Source organism: Pongo abelii, chromosome 6 (genome assembly GCF_028885655.2).
Source record: "Pongo abelii isolate AG06213 chromosome 6, NHGRI_mPonAbe1-v2.0_pri, whole genome shotgun sequence".
In the NCBI taxonomy this organism is placed as follows: Eukaryota; Metazoa; Chordata; class Mammalia; order Primates; family Hominidae; genus Pongo; species Pongo abelii.
The window spans coordinates 6,420,091-6,447,024 of record NC_071991.2 but is presented as its reverse complement, the minus strand read 5'-3'; the positions used below and the strand labels follow the sequence as shown (position 1 = coordinate 6,447,024).

Here is a 26,934-nt window from a genome sequence, read left to right as displayed (position 1 = left end):
TCTGTGCTGTGTGTGGCTCGAGCCACTGGAGAGAACAGACTGGAAGGAGCCCCATGATTGCAGTTGCTGGAGAGAGAACAGACTGGAAGGGGTGCCATGACTGCGGCAGCCGGGGAGAGCAGCAGCTGGGGACCACGTGGGGAGTGGGTGGGATGGAGCCTGCTGTGTGAGCTTCAGGTGTAATTTACAGCCATGAGATTAGATGAAATGACTCAAGGGCAGAGTTTAATTAGAAGAGGGCCCACAGTCTGACTTCTAGCCACAGTGTTTCTTGGATAAAGACCTAATATGGGCTGGGCGTGGTGGCTCACACCTGTAATCCCAGCACTTTGGAAGGCGGAGGTGGGTTGATCACCTGAGGTCAGTAATTTGAGACCAGCCTGACCAACATGGTGAAACCCCATCCCTACTAAAAGTACGAAAATTAGCTGGGCATGGTGGTGGGCGCCCGTAATCCCAGCTACTCAGGAGGCTGAAGCGGGAGAATTGCTTGAATCTGGGAGGCGGAGTTGCAGTGAGCCGAGATCGCACCATTGCATTCCAGCCTGGGAGACAGAGTCTCCCCACCACCCCCGACCTCGCCAAAATAAAAGGCATAATATGGACCTTCCAGTCTTGGAGTCTGTGAGTGAGAGTGTGGAGCTGAGCTCATAGCCGGGCAGTTTTGATGTCCTGAGTTTAGTGTGACTCAGTGGCCCGGGGAACCACAGGCTGCTCCTTCCCTCCCCGCCCTGGCCTACCCGTCCACCTCCGGTGTTGTCACTGCCTGCCCAGGAGGCCCCTGCTCTGAGCCCTGCTCACCCTTCCAGCCCCACCTCCCCACCACGCTTCCAGCCATGGAGCTGCCTTCCAGTTCCACGCTCGCCTCAGTCTCCTCCCCGCCTTACACCCTTTCTCCCTACTCTCCTCTACCTGGGTTTGCCACCGTCACCCTTCACCCCCTCCCCACACCTGAGCAGGCCGCCTCGCCTGGGCGCCACCTATCTTGGTTCTCTGTTGACTTGTTGATTGTCTGTCCTCCTCCAACCTGCTGTCACCCCGGCCTTCTGACTGTGTTTGGCACATGGCGAGCCCTCAGGGTGCTGCAGGAAGAAGGGAGGTGACAGAGGGCTTTAGTCTTGTCTCCTCTCCTGTCAGAGGACCCATGGCAGGGAGGCAGCAGGGCCAGGGCTGGAGTGCTATGGGCAGCAGGCCGGAGCTCGACAGAGGGGGAGTGACGCCTGCACCCATTGGGGGAGAGGGTCCCGGGAGTGCTGCAGTCCCGAGGCAGGTGTTTACGTGATGGGCCTGTGCAAGAGGAAGGGAGTAGCAGTGCAGCTGGGGTGAGGAAGGGAGGCATTCGTGCTTGGAGGTGGGGGTGCAGGCACAGCCCAGCGAGGGCCAAGTCAGGGGACAGATGGGGGCTTTTATTCAGGTGAGGGGGAGAGCTGTGAAGTGGAATGGATAACCTGACAGCCCTTTAAAAGTAATCACTGGCTGCTGAGTGGAGAGCGGCTCGGAGAGGTCGCAGTGGGGTAGGGAGGCCTGCCGGGAGGCTGCTGCACCTGCCAGGGTGAGAGGGCAGGGTGGCTGCTGAGACAGGTGTGGTCGTGTCTCTGGAGTGGAGGTGGTGCCACCTTGAAGGAGCCACAAGGGGCCTGATTTCACAGAAGGGTGGAGGGCTGAGATCTAGAACCTAGGCTTCTCTGGGGGAAGGTTTTTCAGGGATTTTTCAGGGAAGGTGGTTTTTGAGCTGTAATCTTGTCCAGCCTTATTTTAGAGAAGAATGCTTCTGAAGAGCTGCCATTCTGACCTCAAAAAACTACTAAAACATTGAACCATTGTGTCTCACACTCAGGTGATGATTGGGACTGCTCTTAACACAAGCGAGATGAAGAAACTGATCACCCACATGGGGGAGATGGACCACCCCTGGAACTGTCCCCATGGAAGGCCAACCATGAGACACATTGCCAACCTGGGTGTCATTTCTCAGAACTGACCGTAGTCACTGTATGGAATGATCGGTTGTATTGCAGACTTCTATGTTTTGAAAGACAGGGTCTTCACTAACCTTTTTTGTTTTAAAATGAACCTGCTACTTAAAAAAAATACACATCAGACCCATTTAAAAGTGATCTTGAGAACCTTTTCAAACCAGATGGAGCATTGCTTGCAAATTTTTTTTTCTCTGTGTTTGCATGCGCTCGTGTGTGTGTGTCCAGGCAAGAACACGTTTTATAAAAATAAGAACACCTGGCTGGGCATGGTGGCTCATGCCTGTGATCGCAGCACTTTGGGAGGCTGAGACAGGTGGATCACCTGAGATCAGAAGTTCGAGACCAGCCTGACCAACATGGAGAAACCCTGCCTCTACTAAAAATACAAAATTAGCTAGGTGTGCTGGTGCATGCCTGTAATCCCAGCTACTCGGGCAGCTGAGGCAGGAGAATCGCTTGAACCCAGGAGACGGAGGTTGCAGTGAACCGAGATTGCACCACTGCACTCCAGCCTGGGTGATAGAGCAAGACTCTGTCTCAAAAAAAAAAAAAAAAAAACCACTTTGGAAGTTACTCAGGCCTCTGCTCTGGCTGGACATAGTTTAGTCTATAACTTTCAACCCTTAACAATAATCAAATTCATCTTTGTTTAATTTCATAAATTTAAAATTAGGGTCCTTTTCAGTTAGTGATTCTCAGCCCTGATTCACATTAAATTTTTAAACAAGGGGGATTCTCTGCCCGGCTGGAAGAAAATGACTGGATGGGACAGGGGTCACTATTTGAAACATTCCTCTGTGCGGCCAAGGTCGCAAAGTGCTGTCCTCGCAGGGGAACAAAAAGAGTTTGATTTCTCATAATTTGTTGCTGTGATTTGGTTTCCTCAGGGTGTGAACTGTAGAACATTCCAGTTACTGGCCTTGAATGGTTCTGGGAATATAAGAATCCCTGTCTGTCTTTTCAAATAGTTTTCATGGAACCTTGTCCTGTTTGAACTGGGCTGAAAATGGAAGTAAAGATGCCCTCTTGGGGGCCCAGAGATGACAGATGTGGCTCCCCCTGCTGCCCCCACCCCTTCCCCAGACTGTGGGCGGCTCCCCCTCCTGCTTTAGAATCCCTTAGATGGAGGAGGCAGTACAGTAGTAACTGTGCCATCGTGTCTGGCACTGTGCTGGCGTGGTCTGCAGGATCCCACTTATGAACTCTGCAGATTGGGAGATGTGGCAGGATAACAGCCCCCAAGACAGCTGTGTCCTAATCCCCAGAACCTGTGACCACACTGCCTCACGTGGCAGAAGGGACTCGGCAGGTGTGATTGAGTGAAGGATTTTTTTTTTTTTCTTTGAGATGAAGTTTCGCTCTTGTTGCCCAGTCTGGAGTTCAATAGCATGATCTCAGCTCACTACAGCCTCTGCCTCCCGAGTAGCTGGGATTACAGGTGCCCAGAACCATACCGGCTAATTTTTGTATTTTTAGTAGAGACAGGGTTTCACCATGTTGACCAGGCTGGTCTCGAACTCCTGACCTCAGGTGATCCAACCGCCTCAGCCTCCCAAAGTGCTGGGATTACGGATGTGAGCCATCATGCCTGGCTGAGTTAAGGATCTTGCAACAGAGAGATTATCCTGGATTGTCTGGGTGGGTCCAGTCCATTGGATGAGTCCTTCAAAGGTGGAGACCTTTCCCTGCTGACCAGAGAGAGGCTGCCTTGCTGGTTTTGGAGATGGAAGGAGGTAGTCAAGGATTGGAAGCAGCGTCTAGAACAGGGATTCCAACACTCCGGCCACAGACCAGTAGTGGTCCATGGCCTATTAGGAAGCAGGGTGCGCAGCAGGTTAGGGGCCGGCAAGCCAGCGAAGCTTCATTTGTATTTATAGCCACTCCCCGTCGCTGGCGTTACCACCTGAGCTCCGCCTCCTGTCAGATCAGCGGTGGGCATTAGATTCTCATAGGAGCAGGAACCCTATTGTGAACTGCACACACGAGGGATGTAGGTTGCACGCTCCTTGTGAGAATCTGATGCCTGATGATGTCACTATCTCCCGTCACCCCCAGATGGGACTGTCCAGTTGCAGGAAACAAGCTCAGGGCTCCCACTGAGTCTCTATGATGGTGAGTTGTAGAATTCTTTAATTATATGTTACAATGTAATAATAGAAATAAAGTGCACAATAAATGCAATGCGCTTGAATCATCCTGAAACCATCCCTCCCCGACCCCCGTCCATGGATAAATTGTGTTCCGCGAAACCGGTCTCTGGTGCCAAAAAGGTTGGGGACCGCTTCTGGAAAAGCTGGAAAAGGCAAGAAAACACATTCTCCCCCGGAGCCTCTGGAAGGAACCAGCACTGTGGGACTAATTTACATACTGTAGGGTAATAAATTTGTGTTGCTTCAAGCCACTAAGTTTATGGTAATTTGCGGCAGCAATGGAAAACTAATGCCTGCGTTATTCCTATTTTATGATGAAGCAGTTAGCAGAGCTGGGAAAACCCTGGCCTGCGGCCTCCAGCGCCCAGCCTTTCCCCCGGCCTTCAGGACCAGCAAGGGCGGGACACCTGCTTGGCGCTGGCGCGCGGCCCCTTTAAGAGAACAGGGTGGGCCTGGTGGCGTCCGCGGTTGCCTGGAGACCGGAGCCGGGTCTGGGACGCGGAGAGCCCGGCAACACCTCAGCCCGAGCGCGGCGAGATCTCTGGGCTCCTGGAGCGAGGTGAGCGCCCCAGGCCGCGGTCCTGCGTACGCCGGGACAGCCGTGGCGACCGGGTCCTGCTCCTTCCCGGCCGGACTGACGCGGCCTCCCAGGACCCGAGCACGTGCGTGATGGGCGAGGAGGGCCTAGGCCGGGCAGACCAGTGCAGGGAGCCGATTCTTCCCGGCTCACCGTAGACACAGGAGAGAGACGGCCTCTCCTTAAGCCCAGGAGAACAGAAGAAACATTAGGAAACACACTGAGAAACGAAATTGGCTTGATTTGTAGTTCACTTATTTGTAGGTCACTGAGAGAGGACCGAAAAGCTCGTAGTAAAGGCCCCTCTAAATTTAGAGGTGAGAGCACCTTGGGTGGGCTAGGGCACCCAGGGGCGGCTTCACTGAGACAGTAGTCGGGGAGGGGCGGGAAGGAGCAAGGCGGTGTTGGAAGGAAGAGAGAAGGCTTGGCCGGGCGCGGTGGCTCACGCCTGTAATCCCAGCACTTTTGGGAGGCCGAGGCGGGCGGATCACCTGAGGTTAGGAGTTTGAGACCAGCCTGGGCAACATGGTGAAACCCTGGCTCTACTAAAAATACAAAAATTAGCCGGGAGTGGTGGCGGGCACCTGTAACCCCAAACACTTGGGAGGCTAGGGCAGAAGAATCACTTAAACCCGGAAGGTTGCAGTGAGCCAAGACTGTGCCACTGAACTCCAGCCTGGGTGACAGAGCGAGACCCTGTCTCAATAAATAAATAATGGAGGAAGAGAGAAGGCTGGAGATGGGTTCAGCTGGAGGGTGGGGTGTCCAGAGGATGGCATCCAGGAAGAAGAGGGCAAGAAGTGCCCACTGCACCCGTCGGGGCCTACGAAAAGGGACCAGACCTGGCCTTCACCACAGGGCTCACCTATGCATCCTGCCTGATGGACCAGGGTGCTTTCAGCGGGGCCAGATTAAGAAAGCCATGAAAACTATGGCTGTGAAACCCTGCACCGCAGCTCGTATGCCAGACAAGCAAAGATATGCGCTGGAAACGGAGCTCGAGCAACGATGCGCTGGAAATACAGCTCAAGCAACAATGCGCTGGAAACGCAACTCCACCACACCGGTCCTTGCTTGTCTGGAATATGAGAGGCACTCAATCGATGGCAGTGCTAGAGGGAGCAGGAAACCAACGATTTCAAGTTTGAAAACAGGAAAGGGACGAGATAATCACTCAATTTATTGACTTTGCTCTGTATCCTGTACTTAGGGATTTTTCTGTGTGTCATCGATTTAATTTTTATGAGACAAGTTACTGTTATTTCTGTTTGTGAGGCAGAGGAGATCAAGCAACTTGCTTCAGAACACAGCACTTGGCCGAGCTCAGTGGCTCATGCCTGCAAAGCTAGCACTTTGGGAGGAGAAGGTGGGAAGATTGCTTGAGGCCAGGAGTTTGAAACCAGCCTGGGCAAAATGTACAACACCCCTGTCTCAAAAAAAAAAAAAAAAAAAAAAAAAAGGGAAACCAGCCAGGCGCAGTGCTCACATTTGTAATCCCAGCACTTTGGGAGGCCAAGGCAGGCAGATCACAAGGTCAGGAGTTCAACACCAGGCTGGCCAACACAGTGAAACCCCATCTCTACTAAAAATACAAAAATTAGCTGAGTGTGGAGGCAGGTGCCTGTAATCCCAGCTACTCGAGAGGCTGAGGCAGGAGAATCACTTGAACCTGCAGTGAGGTTGCAGTTAGCCAGTGAGCCAAGATCCTGCCACTGCACTCCAGCCTGCACGACAGGGCTAGACTCTGTCTAAAAAAAAAAACAAACCCCAAAAAACACAGAACTGGGCTGGGCACCCACACCTGGTGGCTCACGCCTGTAATCCCAGCACTTTGGAGGCCGAGGCAGGCAGATCATGAGGTCAGGAGATCGAGACCATCCTGGCTAACACGGTGAAACCCTGTCTCTACTAAAAATACAAAAAAAATTAGCCAGGTGTGATGGCGGGTGCCTGTAGTCCCAGCTACTCAGGAGGCTGAGGCAGGAGAATGGCATGAACCCGGGAGGTGGAGCTTGCAGTGAGCCAAGATCGCACCACCGCACTCCAGCCTGGGCAAGAGAGTGAGACCCCGTCTCAAAAATAAATAAATACATAAGTAAATAAATAAATAAATAAACCCATAGAACTGGTAATGGGCAATGCAGGACCCCAAATCCAGCTCTTGCACACTTTACAGTGCTGACCTATAAGGAGAGGGGCTTTTTTTTTTTTTTTTGGAGACAGAATCTCGCTCTGTTGCCCAGGCTAGAGTGCAGTGGTGTGATCTCGGCTCACTGCAACCTCCACCTCCTGGGTTCAAGTGATTCTCCTGCCTCAGCCTCCTGAGTAGCTGGGATTACAGGCATGTGCCACCATGCCTGGCTAATTTTTTGTATTTTTAGTAGAGACGGGGTTTCACAGTGTTAGCCAGGGTGGTCTCAATCTCCTGACCTCGTGATCCACCCGCCTTGGCCTCCCAAAGTGTTGGAATTACAGGCATGAGCCACCACACCTGGCTGGAGAGGGGCTTTTAAAGTGTGAATTGGCTGCATGCAAGACCTGAGAGGTGAAGTAGCTTTTTTCATGTGTAGGGTTACCTTTCAAAAAACAATGCTAGACAATGGTTCCAACTTAATTTAATTTTTAGGGCCAGGTGCAGTGGCTCATACCTATAATCCCAGCACTTTGGGAGGCTGAGACAGGCAGATTGCTTGAGCTCAGGAGTTCCAGACCAGCCAGGGCAACATAGCAAGACCCTGTCTCTACAAAAAATTAGCCAGGTGTGGTGATGCATGCCTGTGGTCTCAGCTACTTGGGAGGCTGAGGTGGAAGGATCGCCTGAGCCTGGGAGGTTGAGGCTGCAGTGAGCCGTGATTGTGCCACTGCACTCCAGCATGGGTGACGAGTGAGACTCTGTCTCAAAAATTAAAAATAAAAAAATTTTAGGAACAACCAATGCGATGTTGAGGTTGTATTTTTCTAAACTGATGGTACTTGAAACTTGTAATTATTATTGTTTTTGAGACAGAGTCTTGCTGTGTTACCCGGACTGGAGTGCAGTGGTGTGATCACCACTCACTGCAGCCTCGACCTCCCAGGCTCAAGCAGTCCTCCCACCTGAGCCTCCCTAGTAGCTGGGACTACAGGCATGTGCCACCACGCCTGGCTAATTTATTTTTATTTTTTGTAAAGAGGGGGCGTCTCACTACATTGCCTAGGCTCATCTCAACCTCCTGGACTCACATGATCCTCCCACCTCGGCCACCCAAAGTGCTGAGATCGCAGGTGTGAGCCACCACACGCGGCCCTGGTAACTAATTTTTCAGACTTTGGCAGGAGAATGATAATGACATTGTGTTGCAAAACTAAAATTTTAACTACAAATGAAAACCCCAAGTGTTTGGAGATGTAATTTTTATTTTTCAGATAAAACTCATCAGTGCTTTGAAACAAGCAGCTGTGAACCAAAGGAATCATTTGATTCAAGTAACCATTGGATCTTCCCAAGGCAATGGTGAAAGAAAAGAAAAAAGCAGACAAAAAAGGGGAGAAGTCTGCCCGCTCTCCCTCATCTCTCTCTGATAACCTAGACTTTTCCAAACAAGATGGCAACACCACTAGGCAAGAGATGTCCCCAGCTGGTGTCCCATTGCTGGGAATGCAGCTCAATGAAATGAAACCCAAAAAAGACCCCCGAAACGTTCAGCAGAACGAAGATGCCACCCAATACGAAGAGTCCATTCTGACCAAACTCATAGTGGAAAGGTGATTTTAATGGGGGTGCCATCGGGTATAACACTGCCAGTCAGGCAGTTTATCTTATTTTATTTTGAGAAGGAGTTTCACTCTGTCATTCAGGCTGGAGTGCAGTGGCGTGATCTTGGCTAACTGCACCCTCCGCCTCCCGCGTTCAAGCAATTCTCCTGCCTCAGCCTCCTGAGTAGCTGGGATTACAGGTGCCCGCCACCATGCCTGGCTAATTTTTGTACTTTTAGTAGAGACGGGGTTTCACCATGTTGGCCAGGCTGGTCTCGAACTCCTGACCTCTGGTGAGACACCTGCCTCAGCCTCCCAAAGTGCTGGGATTACAGGCGTAAGCCACTGTGCCTGGCCTGAAGGTAATTTTATGTATTTTAAAATTTTATTTTATTTTAGATTTAGGGGGTTACATGTGCAGGTTTGTTACATGGGCATGTTGTGTGATGCTGAGGTTTGGGCTTCTAGTAAGCCCATCACCCAAATAGCAAACATAGAGTCCCATGGCGCGTGTATATATAGTTTATTGTGGTGAAACATATAACAAAATGTACTATCTTAAGTGTACAATTCAATGGCATTAAGTACGTTCATAGTGTTGTACGACCATCTATTAAATAGTAACTCTTGGCCAGGTGCGGTGGTTCAAGCCTGTAATCCCAGCACTTTGGGAGTCTGAGGCGGGCAGATCACTCGAGGCCAGGAGTTTGAGACCAGCCTGGCCAATATGGTGAAACTCCGTCTTTACTAAAAACACAATAATTAGCTGGGCGTGGTGACATGTGCCTGTAATCCCAGCTACTCAGGAGGCTGAGGCGGGAGAATCACTTGAACCCGGGAGGCGGAGGTTGCAGTGAGCTGAGATCACGCCATTGCACTCCATCGAGCCTGGGCGACAGAGTGAGACTCCATCGCAAAAAAAATCCCCAAAAAACAAACAAAAAACCCCGAAATGCCTTCATTCCTCACCCCACCTTCAAACCCCTGGTAACCTCTTCTACTTTCTAGCTCTGTGTGTATATATATATATATATATTTTTTTTTTCTGACTTCATTCTTCCCATTACATAGTTATATAGTTTAACCCACTGTCACTTGGGTTTATTCACATTGTTCATTACCTTGAATTACCTTTATTTCTTTGTAGCTATGAAGGGGAAAAAGTTCGTGGGCTGTATGAGGGAGAAGGCTTCGCAGCCTTTCAAGGCGGTTGTACCTATCATGTAAGTTGCCCATTTGAGCACCTGCAGGAAGGGAAGGTGTGGGGTGATGGTCGTAGATTGGTAAATCTTCAGTAAAATCCACTGATGCTTCAAAAGAAATCGGAAGCTCTTCATGCTGATTTTCTTCTGAAACCTGATTACCTATTTAAGGTAAAAATAATGCTCAGTATAACAAAAGTTATTTTAGATTTGTTTCTTTTCCTGATTATTTTATATTTTTTAAGACAGGGTCTCACTGTGTCACCCAAGCTGGAGTGCAGTGGCAGAATCATAACTCATTGTGGCCTCGACCTCCCAGAATCAAACGATCCTCCCTCCTCAGCCTCTTGAATAGCTGGGACTACAGGCGTGTGCTCCCACGCCTGGCTAATTAAATTTTTTTTTTTTTTTTGGTAGAGACAAGGAGTTGCTATGTTGCCAGGGCTGGTCTTGAACTGCCGGGCACAAATGATCCTCCTGCCTCAGACTCCTAAAGTGCTGGGATTGCAGGTGTGAGCCCCCGCACCCGGTTGAGAACACATTTCTGTAGCTGAGGTCATCCTTAGGTCATGAAGATGAGGACCTCTTAGATCCTTTTTAGAGAAGGATGGATCCCAGCATGGAGCCAGCTCAGAGTAGGACTCAGTAGGACTCAGCTGCTGCTGAGTGCTCAGACAAGTATCTTCACGCACGTGAAATCGAGATAAGGCAGCTGTGGGAGAGAATCATCAGCTGCAGGCCAGGCGCAGTGGCTCATGCCTATAATCCCAGCACTTCGGGAGGCCAAGGCGGGGGCATTGCTTGAGCTCAGGATTTCAAGACCAGCCTGGCCAATATGGTGAAATCCCATCTCTACAAAAATTAGCTGGGCATGGTGGTGGGTGCCTGTAGTCCCAGCTACTCGGGAGGCTGGAGTGGGAGGATTGCTTGAGCCTGGGAGGTCGAGGCTGCAGTGAGCTATGACCACACCACTGCACTCCAGCCTGGGTGATAGAACCAGACCCTATCTCAAATATGTATGTATGTCAGCTGCATTCTAAGCGTTTGTCGTTGCTTTGTTTTGTTTTGAAGGGTATGTTTTCAGAAGGACTCATGCATGGACAAGGGACTTATATTTGGGCCGATGGATTAAAATATGAGGTGAGGCATATAACCAGTTATAGTTCTAAGCTGTGATTATTGGATGGAACAATCAGTTTCCCGCAATTGAACAGACTGTTTTCGTAGATGTCATTCAGCGTATGGGTGAAGAAAAATTCACAGAACCAGAAGATCTAGTAACTCATGACTGCATGGGACCCGCCAGTAATTATTATTGGTTTCATCTGTGTGTTCTAGAGGTATTCTATGCGTTCTAAGCACAGACAGCACACGTACATGTATGTAGCTTGTCCTTTTTTCTTTGAGACAGGGTCTTGCTCTGTTGCCCAGGCTGGAGTACAGTGGTGCCATCATGACTCACTGCAGCCTGGAACTTCTGTAGCCTGTCTTGCTTTTTACAAACACACATAGTTTATTATACACTCTCTTTGGCACATTTACTTAGTGAGTCTGAGATGGGGTCTTGCTCTGTCACCCAGGCTGAAGTGCAGTGGTAAGATCATGCCTCACTGCAGCCTCGAACTCCTAGGCTCAAGCGATCCTCTCGGCTCTGCCTGCTGAGTAGCTGTGACTACAGGTGTGCTCCACAGCACCCAGCTAATTTATTTTTACTTTTTTTTTTTTTTGGTAGAGACAGGGTCTTGCTGTGTTTCCCAGCTGGTCTCCAACTCCTAGGCTTAAGGGATCCTCCCACCTTGGCCTCCCAAAGTGTTGGGGATTACAGGCGTGAGCCACCGCACCTGGCCCGTACCTTTAATTTTTGAGATCAAACCATATCCATTAATGCAGATCTATTTTTACTGGCTGCATGTATTCCATTAGGTGGCTTTTATTTAACCTGTCTTGTGGGGTTGAGGGGAATGTGTATTTTTAAACTGATTGCAAGGACCAAATTGTTCGCCAAGAGATTGTACCAGGCTCAATTCCCACCCACGACGTGAGTGAGCGCTGAAATGCTATTCTAAAAATCCCAAATGCAGAGTTGCTAACAGATGGTGTTTATAAATGGTAATGATGACATTTAAAACACATGCGCATAATGCACTTATTCAAATAACACGCAGGCAATGATGGAAATGGAGTCAAGTTTGGGCCGGGAAGCCACCTGCAGCTGGGCGGTGAGAGGCGTGCTGCAGAGGAGCAGGGAGAGGGAGGGAGGGGCTGACTGTCACTGGCGGGGCAAGGAGGATCTCCAAGTTCCAGGGGAGCGTGAGGATTGGGCCCCCACCTTGGATTCATGCCAGCTCCCTTCCCACGCAACATCCCGCCTTCTAGCCAGCGACTGACATGTAAGGTTTCTGGTCTTTATTTATTTTTGTGAGACAGAGTCTCGCTTTGTCGCCCAGGCTGGAGTGCAGTGGCGGGATCTGGGCTCACTGCAACCTCTGCCTCCTGGGTTCAAGCAATTCTCCTGCCTCAGCCTCCAGAGTAGCTGGGATTACAGATGCGCGCCACCACGCCGGGCTACTTTTTGTATTTTTAGTAGAGACGGGGTTTCACCATGTTGGCCAGGCTGGTCTCAAATCCCTGGCTTCAGATGATCTGCCCACCTCAGCCTCCCAAAGTGCAGGGATTACAGGCGTGAGCCACCGCACCGGGCCAGTTTCTGGTCCTTAAGTGGCAACTTAACCAAGAACTGCCCTGTGCCTCGTTGTCTCGGGAAACTCCCCGCAGGTGGGGAGGTCATTTTTGCAGGCGCACACCCCCACTCCAGCCCAGTCAGAGGGGCTTCTGGGCAGGACTCGGGGGACTCCTAGAAGCATCCTCAGAGGCCGACTGGCCTCATGGGTCCTGGCTAGTGATCAGGCCAGGGTGTGCTGTCCTCTTTTCTCTGCTGCTGTGGCTGCCTCCAGGGAGTTCAGGTTCCTGGAAGAGAATCCGATGCTGCTGGGTGCCGTGCAGTGTGCTGCCTGCTGCCCACTCAGACGTCCTGGGCAGAGCGGGTTCCCTAGCAGGTGCCCCTGGGGCAGGCTGTTGACTGACTTGTTTACAGAATATTTTGATGATCCGTGGCAGAAAGAGGGATTTCCTGACTGGGCATGGTGGCTCACGCCTGTAATCCCAATACTTTGGGAGGCCAAGGTGGGCAGATCATCTGAGGTCAGGAGTTCGAGACCAGCCTGGCCAATATGGTGAAACCCCGTCTCTACTAAAACTACAAAAATTTGCGGGGCATGGTGGTGCACACCTGTGATCCCAGCTACTCGGAAGGCTGAGGCAGGAGAATTGCTTAAACCTGGGAGGCGGAGGTTGCAGTGAGCTGAGACTATACCATTGCACTCCAGCCTGGGCAACAAGAACAAAACTCCATCTTGGAAAAAAAAAAAGGAAAAAGAAAGAGGGATGTCCCCAGTCATCACTAAGCCTGGAGGGAACAGTGAATTCACCTCCTTCGAGCGGGTTATTTTTTTTTTTCATTAGAGACAGGATCTTGCTCTGTCGCCCAGGCTGGAATGCAGTGCTCATAGTTCACTGCAGCCTCAACCTCCTGGGCTCCACAGATCCTCTCACCTCAGCACCCCCAAAGTGCTGGGATTATAGGTGTGTACCACTGCACCTTGGTGGCCAGCACCTGTAGTCCCAGCTACTTGTGGGGCTGTGGTGGGAGGATCTCTTGAGCCTGGGAGGTCGAGTCTGCAGTGAACTATGATTGTGCCGCTGCACTCCAACCTAGGTGACAGGGTGAGACCCTGTCTCAAAAAACAAAACAAAAACTAGGCATGATGGCTCATACCTGTTAAATGCCTGTTAATCTCAGCACTTTGGGAAGCCGAGGCAGGTGGATCACCTGAGGTCAGGAGTTCGAGACCCGCCTGGCCAACATGGCAAAACCTCGTCTCTACTAAAAATACAAAAAAATTAGCAGAGTGTGGTGGTGGGTGCCTGTAATCCCAGCTACTTGGGAGGCTGAGGCAGGAGAATTGCTTGAACCCGGGAGGCAGAGGTTGCAGTGAGCCGAGATGGTGCCATTGCACTCCAGCCTGGGCAACAGAGTGAGACTGTCTCAAAAATAAAAACAAAAACAAATTAAATAAAATCTTTTTCTAGAGACAGGGTCTCCTTAGGTTGCCCAGACTGGCCTCAAATTCCCGGCCTCAAGCAGTCGTCCCGCCTCAGTCTCCCAAAGTGCTGTGATTACAGGTGTGAGCCACTGCGCCCTGCCAAGGTGGGTTCTAAGAATCTGAAGTTCCCCAGGTCAGGATTGGAAGCCAGCACTTTCCAACGTCACCTGTTTGCTTCTTCGAACTTGGTCGACCTGAAACCTCCCAGATATTTCCTCCTGCCCGAGCTTCCGCCCACTGGTGGGGTCAGATGAGAGAGGATGAGATGAGATGAAAGCAGACAAGGAAGGGAGAGAGAATGCGAGGGGGACGTTCAGTGTGTGTCCGCAGGAGAAGCAGAAACAGAATCAGAGGTCAAGCAGCTCCTGGAGCCGCCCAGAGGACTAGGGATTCCCGCCCCCACCCCCAACGCTTCCTTCTGTCACCCCATGGCCGTTCTGCTTCAGGGCGACTTTGTGAAGAATGTCCCGATGAACCACGGCGTGTACACGTGGCCGGACGGCAGCATGTACGAAGGCGAAGTGGTCAACGGCATGAGGAACGGATTCGGGATGTTCACGTGCAGCACCCAGCCTGTGTCCTACATCGGCCACTGGTGCGATGGCAAGCGGCACGGGAAGGTGAGCGAGGGTGGCCACGTGCAGGGCAGGTGGGGCAGGAGCGAAGGGGGTGGCAGACATGGGGGGGCAGCCACGAGGGGGCAAGGCCGGGAGGGGGACGGGGGCAGGGCAGAAAGGGGGTGGGGTGGCTGTGTGGAGGGCAGGGGTGGGGCTGGGTGGCCACGTGGGGGGAGAGAAGGGGGTAGGGGCTAGCGGCGCTGTCCAGGGCATATTCACTTTTTGTTTATTGAGGTGAAACTCACATCACATAAATTAACCATTTTATTAATTTTTTTTTTTTTTGAGATGGAGTCTTGCTCTGTTGCCCAGGCTGGAGTGCAATGGCACCATCTCGGCTCACTGCAACCTCCGCCTCCTGGGTTTGAGCAATTCTCCTGCCTCAGCCTCCCAAGTAGCTGGGACTACAGGTGTGCACCACCACACCCAGCTAACTGTTGTATTTTTAGTAGGGATGGGGTTTCACCATGTTGGCCAGGCTGGTCTCAAACTCCTGACCTCAAGTGATTGACCCACCTCGGCCTCCTAAAGTGCTGGGATTACAGGCGTGAGCCACTGCCTGGCCATATGCAGGCTTTAATAGTCTATTTATTGAGTTGTGTTGTTGTTGTTGTTTTGTATGTGTGTGTGTTTTACAGCAGATTGCTTGAGGCATATTGGAGGGATTGGGCACGGTGACTTCTAGACAGCAGCATCTGCATGGCTGCAAGAAGGAATGAGTTTGCCTGATCATGAGAAAGAAGATAGAAAAATTCTCTCTCTCTCACACACACACAGATAAACCTGTGAAAAAGCCTTTTGAGGCTTTTCAGTGTAGATCAAACAAAGGGTACTCTATGTTCACTTATACTCGGAGGCAGTAAAATGAGTAGGATGTCCAAATGGGTAAAACAACAATGGGTCTGGTGCCTAAGAGACAGTGACCTTCCATTACATGGAAGGCTCAACTGTTCACTCCAGGTGGCAACAGGCAGGATTTCTCTAGGTACTTAATTGACTAATAGTTACTGGATATAATGAATATACTCGAATATGATGAATACAGTCATTCTGTGCCTTAATATGGCACTTTTTATTTTATGTTAGTTTGAGACAGAGTATTACTCATTGCCCAGGCTGGAGTGCAGTGGCACCATCTGGGCTCACTGCAACCTTTGCCTCCCAGGTTCAAGCGATTCTCCTGCCTCAGCCTCCCAAGTAGCTGGGATTACAGGTACATGCCACCACTCCTGGCTAATTTTTGTATTTTTAATAGAGATGGGGTTTCACCATGTTGGCCAGGCTGGTCTCGAACTCCTGACCTTGTGATCTGCCCACCTCGGCCTCCCAGAGTGCTGGGATTACAGACGTGAGCCACCGTGCCTGGCCAATATGGCACTTTATTAAGGAGCAGTTGATTTGTGACATTATCTCATTTCCCCTTGTGCAGCAGTTTTACCATTTTCTTGGTAGCAAAACAGAAAAATAGCGGGTTTTATGTCTTGCCTACTTATGACACTGACCTCTGTGTAGGTTCTACTTTTTAAGTTGATACGCTTACATTTGACAAAGCATTTGTGTCGTGAGGCTTGATAGTTTTAAAGATGATATTATTTGTTTTAGGGCTCCATTTATTACAATCAAGAGGGTACGTGCTGGTACGAGGGAGACTGGGTGCAAAACATCAAAAAGGGCTGGGGAATAAGATGGTAGGTATGACCACGGCCGCGCTTGGGGTGTAGATGAAGAAGTGTTTATGGGCCCAATAGTGTTCACTTTGGATATTTAAAAGTAAGGTGCAAAAGTTGCACAGAACAGTTTCTCTCTAAGCAGAGTGGATTTTTTTTTTTTTTTTTTTTTAAGACGGAGTCTTGCTCTGTCACCCAGGCTGGAGTGCAGTGGCGCCATCTCAGCTCACTGCAACCTCTGCCTTCTGGGTTCAAGCAATTCTCCTGCCGTGATTGTACCACCGCACTCCAGCCTGGGTGACACAGTGAGATCCCATCTCAAAAACTGGCCAAATATTAACTAATCATGATACAATAGGGAATTATTAAAAGATTTTAAAAACCCAGCTCTTACCCACTTTGTCACCTTATTAAATAGTCAGAAGGTTTAATAAACTGACTCATTCTGCTCCCTTAGGACCATGAGCCTATCCATTGATTTTTAAATTTTATTTATTTTTATTTATTTATTTTTTAGACAGTCTCTGTTGCCCGGGCTAGAGTGCAGTGGCGCAATCTCGGCTCGTTGCAGCCTCCACCTTCTGAGTTCAAGTGATTCTCCTGCCTCAGCCTCCTGAATAGCTGGGATTACAGGTGCCTGCCACCATGTCCGGCTAATTTTTGTATTTTTTTTTTTTTTTTTTTGAGACAGAGTTTTGCCTCCCAAGTAGCTGGGCTAATTTTGTATTTTTAGTAGAGATGGAGTTTCTCCATGTTGGTCAGGCTTGTCTCGAACTCCCGACCTCAGGTGATCCACCAGCCTCGGCCTCCCAAGGTGCTGGGATTACAGGCATGAGCCACCGCGCCCAGCCTGAATTTAAATACAGAGAAGATTGTATAAGTACAAGGGGTGGATTTCTTCAAAGGAGCTCAAGGGGAGTGTTTAAAAGAATGTCTTAAAGGTAAATGTTGTGTAGGAGGTAACTGATTGTTTTTCTTTGCTTTCTTTCATCCTAGTTATAAATCTGGAAATATATACGAAGGCCAGTGGGAAGACAACACACGCCACGGGGAGGGGAGGATGAGGTGGCTGACCACCAACGAAGAGTACACCGGGCGGTGGGAGAGGGGCATCCAGGTACGCCCGGGTGGGGTAGCAGCTTGTACCCAGAGGCGGACGCTCTGCCGATTCTCAACACATGGATATTTCTTTTTTTTTTTTGAGGCGGAGTTTCTCTCTCTCTGTCATCCAGGCTGGAGTGCAGTGGCGCAATCTCGGCTCACTGCAGCCTCCACCTCCCGGGTTCAAGCAATTCTCCCGCCTCAGCCTCTGGAGTAGCTGAGATTATAGGTACCCACCACCACCACGGCTGGGCTAATTGTGTTTTTTTTGTATTTTTAGTAGAGATGGGGTTTCACCATGTTGGCCAGGTTGGTTTCGAACTCCGGACCTCAAGTGATCCGCACGCCTCAGCCTCCTAAAGTGCTAGGATTACAGGCATGAGCCACCACACCCAGCCTGTTTGTTTGTTTTTAGAGACAGAGTCTTGCTCTGTTGCCCAGGCTGGAGTGCGGTGGCATGATCTCAGCTCACTGCAGCCTCCACCTCCTGGGTTCAAGCAATTCTCCTGCCTCAGCCTCTGGAGTAGCTGAGATTACAGGCACCCACCACCATGGCCCGGCTATTTTTTTTTTTTTTTTTGTATTTTCAGTAGAGATGGGGTTTCACCGTGTTGGCCAGGCTGGTTTCGAACTCCTGACCTCAAGTGATCCACCTGCTTCGGCTTCCCAGAGTGCTAGGATTACAGGCGTAAGCCACAGCGCCCAGCATGTTCGTTTGTTTTTAGAGACAGAGTTTTGTTCTGTTGCCCGGGCTGGACTGCAGTGGTGCAATCATGGCTCTGTACCTCCCTGGCTGAAGCGATCCTCCCACCTCAGCCTCCCCTGTAGCTGAGACTACAGAGGTGCCCACTGCCACCGTGCCTGGCTAATAAAAAAAAAATATATATATATATATGTGTGTGTGTATATATATATATATGTGTGTGTGTATATATATATGTGTGTGTGTATATATATGTGTGTGTGTGTATATGTGTGTGTGTATATATATATATATACACACATATTTTTTTTTAGAAATGAGGTCTCACTTTATTACACAGGCTGGTCTTGAACTCTAGGACTCAAGTGATCCTTCCACCTCTGCCTCTCAAAGCGTTGGGATTACAGGCATGAGCCACAGCACCCAGCCCAATTGGTATCTTTAAAAAATAAAAATTTAGGCTGGGCGCAGTGGCTCACATGTATAATCCCAGCACTTTGGGAGGCCACTTGAGGATTGAGGCCAGGAGTTTGAGACCAGCCTGGGTGATATGGTGAAACCCCATCTCTACTAAAAATACAAAAATTAGCCGGGAGTGGTGGCTGGTGCCTGTAGTCCTGGCTACTTGGGAGGCTGAGGTGGGAGGATCACCTGAGTCTTGGAGGTCAAGGCTGCAGTGAGCCAAGATTGTGCCATTGTACTCCAGCCTGGGTGATAGAGTGAGACCCTTTCTCAAAAAATAAAAATATATAAAAGCAAATAAACCCCAACATTTAAAATAACAATGAAAACCTTCGTGATCAAGCCAGGCACTTTATATACACTTATCTTCACTTTTTAGTAGAGACGTGGTTTCAACATGTTGGCCAGGCTGGTTTCAAACTCCTTTATATCTAACCTGAGGGGTAGGTGTTATTTCTGTCTTACAGATGAGGAACTTAGAGGGCTTAAGTGATCTGCCTTATTTCAAAAGACTCGTTAGTAAGTAGCTGAGCTGAAATCGAACCCAAGTCTGTGTGACTCCAGAGTCCAAGTTCTTTGCCCTTTCCAGTTTTCATTGTATTTATCCTAATTTTAAGGGGATCCGGGTAAAGAGAGAAACTGCTTCGTGCATTTCTGATGGCAGTCTGCTTTCTTTTCAGAATGGCTTTGGAACACACACGTGGTTTCTAAAGAGAATCCGCAGTTCCCAGTATCCTTTGAGAAATGAATACATAGGGGAGTTTGTAAATGGATATCGTCACGGACATGGCAAGTTTTATTATGCCAGTGGAGCCGTGTATGATGGAGAATGGGTTTCCAATAAGAAACATGGCATGGTGAGTATAGACCTGGGAGGATCACATTTCAAACAATTATGTAAAGCCATTGAAATTATGTAGAGCAATTGAAATGTCCAAGGATAATTGCAGATTTGTCTGTTCTGCTTTCAGATTTATCAGTTTTGTTTCATGTATTTGAAGCTTTGTTAGGTGCATATACATTGAGGATTATTATATATTGGTGCATTGGCTCTTTTGATCATCACGTAATGTTCCTCACTAACCCTGCTAATTTTCTCTCTTTTTTTTTTTTTGAGACGCAGTCTTGCTCTGTTGTCCAGGCTGGAGTACAGTGGCGTGATCTCAGCTCACTACAACCTCTGCTTCCCGGGTTCAAGTGATTCTCCTGCCTCAGCCTCATGAGTAGCTGGGATTACAGGCGTTGGCTACCATGCCTGGCTAATTTTTGTATTTTTAGTAGAGACAGGGTTTCGTCATGTTGGCCAGGCTGGTCTCGAACTCCTGGCCTCAAGCGATCTGCCCACCTCAGCCTCCCAGAGTGCTGGGATTACAGGCGTGAGCCACCACGCCTGGCCAACCCTGGTAATTTTCATTTCTCTGAAGTCTATTTTGTCTGATTTAAATCTAGGCACTCTAGATTTCTTTTTAATTGTGGTAAAGTACACATAAGATTTACCATCTCAATCATTTCTGAGTGCACAGTCCAGTGGCATTAAGTACATTCGCATTGTTGTGCAACCATCACCATCCATCTACAGAACTCTTTTTGACAAAAGGCGTGTCATTCTCTATTAAATTACATTATCTGTTTTGTATAGGATAACTTACTGTTTTGCTAAGGTGATTACATGACTTTTTTTCTTTTTTTTTGAGACAGAGTTTCGCTCTGTTGCCCAGGCTGGAGTGCAGTGGCATGATCTCGGCTTGCTGCAACCTCTGCCTCCCGGTTCAAGTGATTCTTGTGCCTCAGCCACTAGAGTAGCTGGGATTACAGGTGTGCGCCACCACGCCCGGCTCATCTTTTCTTTTCTTTTTTTTTTTTTTAAGTAGTTTACGGGGGTTTTGCCACGTTTGCCAAGCTGGTCTCCTGGTCTCAAGTGATCCTCCCACCCAAAGTGCTGGGATTGCAGGCATAAGCCACTGTGCTTGGCAAAATATTTTCAATGGTCATTGATTTGCTATATATTTAGTGGTTATTCAATCAGTTTTTGGTGTGTGTGTGCGTGTGTGTGTGTGTGTATGAGGGTGGTTTTGGTTTGCAAGTAACAGACAACCTAGTGTCGTCTGCCATGTGAAATACAGAATAATGTAGGCTTCAAGGTTGGTTTGATTCAGCAACTCAGAGCTGTCAGGATTTCTCTTCCATCTATCCACGGTATCTCCCACCATGTCACTTTCACTCTTGTGTTTTTCCTCCCTCGTGATTGCAAGACGGCTGCTGTGGTTCCAGCTTTCACATCCACATACCATGCTAACTAGAAGAAAAGGAGGAACTTTTTACAGATGCTCTCTAAAAAGGTCTTTGATTTCACAGAGCCAAACTGGGTCATTTGCCCACTTCTGAATCAGTAACTGACTATTGGCCTGGGTTGGACAAATCTCAGGGAGTCTTGGCCAGGTGTGGTGGCTCAGGCCTGTAATTCCAGCACTTTGGGAGGCCAAGGTGAGCGGAACACTTGAGGTCAGGAGTTCGAGACCAGCTTGGCCAACATGATGAAACCCCGTCTCTACTAAAAATACAAAAATTAGCTGGGTGTGGTGGTGCACGCATGTAATCCCAGCCACTCTGGAGGCTGAGGAAGGAGAATTGCTTGAACCCAGGAGGCGGAGGTTGCGGTGAGTCAAGACTGTGCTACTTCACTCCAGCCTGAGTGACAGTGAGGCTCCATCTCCAAAAAAAAAAAAAAAAAAATTGCCGGGCACAGTGGCTCACGCCTGGAATCCCAACACTTTGGGAGGCTGAGGCGGACGGATCACGAGGTCAGGAGATTGAGACCATCCTGGCTAACACGGTGAAACCCCGTCTCTACTAAAAATACAAAAAATTAGCTGGGTGTGGTGGCGGGCGCCTGTAGTCCCAGCTACTCAGGAGGCTGAGGCAGGAGAATGGCATGAACCCAGGAGGCGGAACTTGCAGTGAGCCGAGATCGCGCCACTGCACTCCAGCCTGGGCGACAGAGACTCCGTCTCAAAAAAAAATCAGGGAGTCTGTATTGTGTGCTGGGTGTTCTGCTGGTCACTAGCATAGTTTAATAAGACATATTCTGTGGCCTAGAGGTGCTTAAAGTTGGAGAAAGATTGTGGGGGGGGGGGGGTGGGGGGGAACAAGAAAAGGAGGGAGAGAGAGGACTTATACAGTGCATGACACCCAGGAGCCTAGCCTGATTATATGCGGAGTAAGTGCATATTTTCAAAACAAAAAGCTCCACAACCTTGAAAAAACTATTGATGTACATTTACCCATGTTTTTCTTTCTTTTTTTTTTTCTTTGAGACAGAGTCTTGCTCTGTCACCTAGGCTGGAGTGCAGTGGCACGATCTTGGCTCACTGCAACCTCTGCCTCCCGGGTTCAAGCGATTCTCCTGCCTCAGCCTCCCGAGTAGCTGGGATTACAGGTGCCTGCCACCAGGCCTGGCTAATTTTTGTATTTTTAGTAGCGATGGGGTTTCACCATGTTGGCCAATCTGATCTCGAACTCCTGACCTTGTGATTTGCCTGCCTCAGCCTTCCAAAGTGCTGGGATTACAGGCGTGAGCCACCGCACTCAGCCTTACCAGTGTTTTTCTAAAAAAACTTTTCCTAAACTGTAAAAAGTTTTTCTGTCTGCAGGGCCGATTAACTTTCAAGAACGGGCGTGTGTACGAAGGCGCATTCTCCAATGACCACATAGCCGGGTTTCCAGATCTTGAAGTTGAATTCATCAGCTGCCTGGACCTATCTTCAGGAGTTGCCCAAAGATTGTCCAGGAGTGCCGGTAGGAAGCATTCACCTGTTGAAATAAAATTCATCAGCCGGGCGTGGTGGCTCATGCCTGTAATCCCAGCACTTTGGGAGGCCGAGGCTGGTGGATCACGAGGTCAGCAGTGCGAGACCAGCCTGGCCAACATGGTGAAACCCCATCTCAATTAAAAATTAAAAAAAAATTAGCCAGGCGTGGTAGCAGGCGTCTGTAATCCCAGCTACTCGGGAGGCTGAGGCAGGAGAATCGCTTGAACCTGGAATGTGGAGGTTGCAGTGAGCCCAGACTGTGCCATTGCACTCCAGCCTGGGCAACAGAGACAGACTCCGTCTCATAAATAAATAAAATGGAAAGAAAAAAAAAGAAATAAAATTCATCTGTTTTTATCCATGGTGTTCACTCATGAAAATACACCGAACACTTCAGAAAACAGAAGTCCTCTGTGAGCAACTCCTTTTTAAAAAAAAAAAATTTGAGACAAAATCTCGTTCTATCACCCAGGATGGAGCAAGATATGATCACTGTTCACTGTGGCCTCAAACTCCTGGGCTCCAGTGATCCTCCCACCTCAGCCTTCCCCGTAGCTGGGAATACAGGCACACACCACCATGCTTAGCTAATTTTTGTATTTTTTGCAGAGACGGGGTTTTACCATGTTGCTCAGGTTGGTCTCTAACTCCTGACCTCGTGATCTGCCCACCTTGGCCTCCCAAAGTGCTGGGATTACAGGTGTGAGCCACCACACCTGGCCAGGCCTAGCTGATTTTTAAACTTTTTGTAGAGGCAGGGTCTCCCTATGTTGCCCAGGCTGATTCAAACTCCTGTCCTTAAACAATCCTCCTGCCTCGGCCTCCCAAATTGTTGAGATTACAAGCCATTGTGCCTGGCTTGCAACTGCTTTTAAAAAATATGTTTTTAGAGACAGGATCTCACTCTGTTGCCCAGGTTGGAGTGCAGTGGCATGATCATAGCTCACTGCAGCCTTAACCTCCCATTTTGGCTTCCCAAAGTGCTGGGATTACAGGCATGAGCCACTGTGCCCCGCCTGCATTCCTAGTAGGTTTTTGGAATATTCTTGCATCACATTTTGGTGGAAAATCATTGTGACATAATATTGAGAAATTTGAACATTGCTTTTCATAATTATCTCCAAGGATGGGTGTGGTGGCCCATGCCTGTAATCCCAGCACTTTGTGGGAGGCCAAGGCAGGCAGATCAGTTGAGCTCAGGAGTTTGAGACCAGCCTGGGCAACATGGTGAAACCCTGTGTCTACAAAAAATACAAAAATTAGCTGGCCGTGATGGTGCATGTCTGTAGTCGCAGCTACTCGGGAGGGTGAGGTGAGAGGATGGCTTGAGCCTGGGAGGCAGAGGTTGCAGTGAACTGAGATCCTGCCACTGCACTCCAGCCTGGGCGACAGAGTGAGGCCCTGTCTCAAAAAAACAAAAACAAACAAAAAAAAACCCACCAAACAAACCGTGCTCATTCCCTGTGTTTGCCTTCATTCATTAGAATTGATCAGAAAGCTTGATGGCAGTGAAAGTCACTCTGTGTTGGGATCGAGCATTGAGCTGGATCTAAATTTGCTCCTGGACATGTACCCTGAGACAGTCCAACCTGAAGAAAAGAAGCAGGTAAAATCTTTTTGATTGGTATCAGTTGCATCCTGGGGAAATATAGCTGGTGACTGCTGTCACATGTTGAATGTCTTTTTTGTTTTGTTTTGTTTTTTGAGACCGAGTTTTGCTCTGTCGCCCAGGCTGGAGTGCTGTGGTGCAATCTCGGCTCACTGCAACCTCTGCCTCCCGGGTTCAAGCCTCCCCCACCTCAGCCTCCCGAGTAGCTGGGATTACAGGCGTGGGCCACTATGCCCGGCTATTTTTTTGTATTTTAGTAGAGACGGGGTTTCACCATATTGGCCAGGCTGGTCTGGAACTCCTGACCTCAGGTGATCTGCCCACCTCGGCCTCCCAAAGTGCTGGGATTATGGGTGTGAGCCACCACGCCCCGCCTAGAACAATGCTTTAGATTCGGCAGACTATACATGTTTATTCAATTGAATTGCGTTTTCAAAAGCAGGAATGAATGCTCAGCGTAACAAATGCCTGAAGCCACCCAGGTAGGGCTCTGTCTCCCTTAGGACCCTGAATCCTGTTCTTCACATTCTCTGAATGTCTCATTATGAGGGTAGGGCATGGGGTGAGTGGTTCTGGAGAACAGGACGCTGTGTAGAGGGCAGGGCTGCATGTGTGGGGAACCTGGGGCAGCTGAAGGGCATCAAGGGTCTGGGGAAAATCCTGAAAGGTGAAATGTGACAGAGAGGGAGGTGAGTAAAGCAACCACCATGAATATTGCTTTTTTTTTTTTTTTGAGACGGAGTCCCTCTTGTTGCCCAGGGTGGAGTGCAATGGCATAATCTCAGCTCACTGCAACCTCCGCCTCCTGCGTTCAAGGGATTCTCCTGCCTCAGCCTCCTGAGTAGCTGGGATTACAGGCATGCACCACCACACCCAGATATTTTTCGTATTTTTAGTAGAGATGGAGTTTCACCGTGTTGCCCGGGCTGGTCTCGAACTCCTGACCTCAGGTGATCCTTCGTCCTCAGCCTCCCAAAGTGCTGGGATTACAGGCGTGAGCCACCGCACCTGGCGGAATATTGCTTCTTTCAGACTTGCAGCCCTACGTGTGATGTGAGTTGCATGTGTTTTGTACATGCTGTTTATCAGGTTGAGGGATGCCTTTCTATTCCTAATTTGCTGAGGTTGCTTATCATGAATGGATGTTAAATTCTGTGAAATGCTTCAGTTGATAGAATCATTTGGTTCTTCTTCAGTCTGTCAATACTGTGAATCACATTGATTGATTTTTCAAATGTTAACCCAGCTTTGCAATTCTAGGATAAACCCTACTTGGTGTTGTTGTATTATCATTTTTTTTTTTCTTTTTGAGATAGGGTCTTGCTCTGTCACCCTGGCTGGTGTGATCTCAGCTCACTGCAGTCTGGGCTTAAGCAATCCTCCCCCCTCAGCTTCCTGAGTAACTGGGACTATACGGGCACTTGCCACTGTGCCTGGTTAATTTCCTTAATTTTTAATTTTCAGTTGAGACACAGTCTTACTATGTAGCACAGGCTGGTCTCGAGTTCCCAGGCTCAAGCAATCCTCCCGCCTTGGCCTCACAAAGTGCTGGGATGACAGGCATGAGCCACCACGCATGGCTACTATTCTTGTTATATATTGCTGGATTCAACTTATTTTGTTGAAGATTTTTGCACATATGTTGATGAGGGATAAGGATCTGCAGACAATAGAATTTTGTTGCCGCCACTGAGAGAGGAAGCCAGCACATTGCCATGTGAAAGGAAGTCTATTTTCCAGATAACTTGTTTTGTTTTGTTTTGTTTTTACTGTTGGTCGGAGATGGCATTTTATTGACCAGGGGCGGGGGGGTGTGGAAAGAATAAAATGCTTCTTGCCCAGGTGCCGTGGCTGGCGCCTGTAATCGTAACACTTTGGGAGGCTGAGGCAGGCGGATCACCTGAGGTCAGGAGTTCAAGGCCAGACTGGCCAATATGGTGAAACCCCATCTCTACCAAAAATACAAAAATTAGCCGGGCGTGGTGGTGGGCACCTGTTGTCACAGCTACTCTGGAGGCTGAGGCATGAGAATCACCTGAACCCAGGAGGCAGAGGTTGCAGTGAGCCAAGACGGTGCCACTGCACTCCAGCCTGGGTGACAGAGCGAGACTCCATCTCAAAACAAAACAAAAAAACACTTCTTAAGTTCTTACAGTGGAAAGAGCTAAATGCCATTACTTTACTTGTATTATCGCATTTAATGTAGGACACAGGTGTTGTGTCTTTTGTTCTTTTTAAAATTTTTAAATTTTATTTCTTTATTTTGAGGCAGGGTCTCACTCTTGACGCCCAGGCTGGAGTGCAGTGACACGATCTCAGCTCACTGCAACCTCCTCCTCCCAGGTTCAAGCAATTCTCCTGCCTCAGCCTCCCGAGTAGCTGGGATTACAGGCGTGTGCCACCACGCCCGACTAATTTTGTATTTTTAGTAGAGATGGGGTTTCACCATGTAGGCCAGGCTGTTCTGGAACTCCTGACCTCAGGTGATCTGCTCACCTCGGCCTCCCAAAGTGTTGGGATTACAGGCGTGAGCCACCGCGCCCGGCCCTTTTTTGTTCTTAATCCACGTATGACTTTCTTCCTTTCAGGTGGAATATGCTGTCTTAAGAAATATTACAGAATTAAGAAGAATCTACAGCTTTTATAGCAGCCTGGGATGTGACCACTCTCTGGATAATACCTTTCTGATGACAAAGCTTCACTTCTGGAGATTTCTGAAAGACTGCAAATTTCATCACCACAAACTAACTCTTGCTGATATGGACAGGATATTAAGTGGTGAGTATTCCAGATCCTTCACATCTTTTGGTTTAAAGCAGGGGTCCAGACCGGGTGCAGTGGCTCATGCCTGTAATCCCAGCACTTTGGGAGGCCGAGGCAGGCGGATCATGAGGTCAGGAGTTCGAGACCAGCCTGACCAACATGGTGAAACTGCGTCTCTACTAAAAGATACAAAAAATTAGCCGGGCATGGTGGTGCATGCCTATAATCCCAGCCATTTGGGAGGCTGAGGCAGGAGAATCGCTTGGACCCGGGATGCGGAGGTTGCAGTGAGCCAAGATCATGCCATTGCACTCCAGCCTGGGTGACAGGGGCAAGACTCTATCACACACACACACAAAAGGCAGGGGTCCCCAACTCCCAGGCCATGGATTAGTAC

General features: G+C 49.1%; 2 protein-coding genes across 15 annotated transcripts in view; both read left to right on the top strand.

Annotated features, from left to right (window-relative positions):
• The window catches only part of PMS2 (PMS1 homolog 2, mismatch repair system component), a 36,031-nt gene extending 33,890 nt beyond the window's left edge, over nucleotides 1-2,141 (top strand). For 7 of the 8 annotated variants that reach the window (XM_024250014.3, XM_024250016.3, XM_063725630.1 and 4 more), the window contains one exon: nucleotides 1,838-2,141. In XM_024250014.3, the coding sequence (XP_024105782.1) occupies nucleotides 1,838-1,981 (144 nt within the window). In that variant the 3' untranslated portion in view covers nucleotides 1,982-2,141. The remainder of the gene's footprint in view (nucleotides 1-1,837) is intronic. The other variant, XM_063725631.1, reaches the window with a different exon arrangement.
• Nucleotides 2,142-2,286: 145 nt separating this feature from the next.
• The window catches only part of LOC129060572 (radial spoke head 10 homolog B), a 44,750-nt gene continuing 20,102 nt past the window's right edge, over nucleotides 2,287-26,934 (top strand). Inside the window, exons 1-11 of one of the 7 annotated variants that reach the window (XM_054560141.1) lie at nucleotides 4,617-5,023; nucleotides 8,112-8,450; nucleotides 9,589-9,664; nucleotides 10,715-10,783; nucleotides 14,253-14,426; nucleotides 16,026-16,111; nucleotides 17,087-17,207; nucleotides 19,037-19,213; nucleotides 22,007-22,151; nucleotides 23,650-23,771; nucleotides 26,363-26,552. In XM_054560141.1, the coding sequence (XP_054416116.1) occupies nucleotides 8,197-8,450; nucleotides 9,589-9,664; nucleotides 10,715-10,783; nucleotides 14,253-14,426; nucleotides 16,026-16,111; nucleotides 17,087-17,207; nucleotides 19,037-19,213; nucleotides 22,007-22,151; nucleotides 23,650-23,771; nucleotides 26,363-26,552 (1,414 nt within the window). In that variant the 5' untranslated portion in view covers nucleotides 4,617-5,023; nucleotides 8,112-8,196. Of the gene's footprint in view, nucleotides 5,024-7,714; nucleotides 7,996-8,111; nucleotides 8,451-9,588; nucleotides 9,665-9,733; nucleotides 9,815-10,714; nucleotides 10,784-14,252; nucleotides 14,427-16,025; nucleotides 16,112-17,086; nucleotides 17,208-19,036; nucleotides 19,214-22,006; nucleotides 22,152-23,649; nucleotides 23,772-26,362; nucleotides 26,553-26,934 lie in introns of those variants that run through there. The other 6 variants (XM_054560139.1, XM_054560143.1, XM_054560142.1 and 3 more) reach the window with 6 other exon arrangements.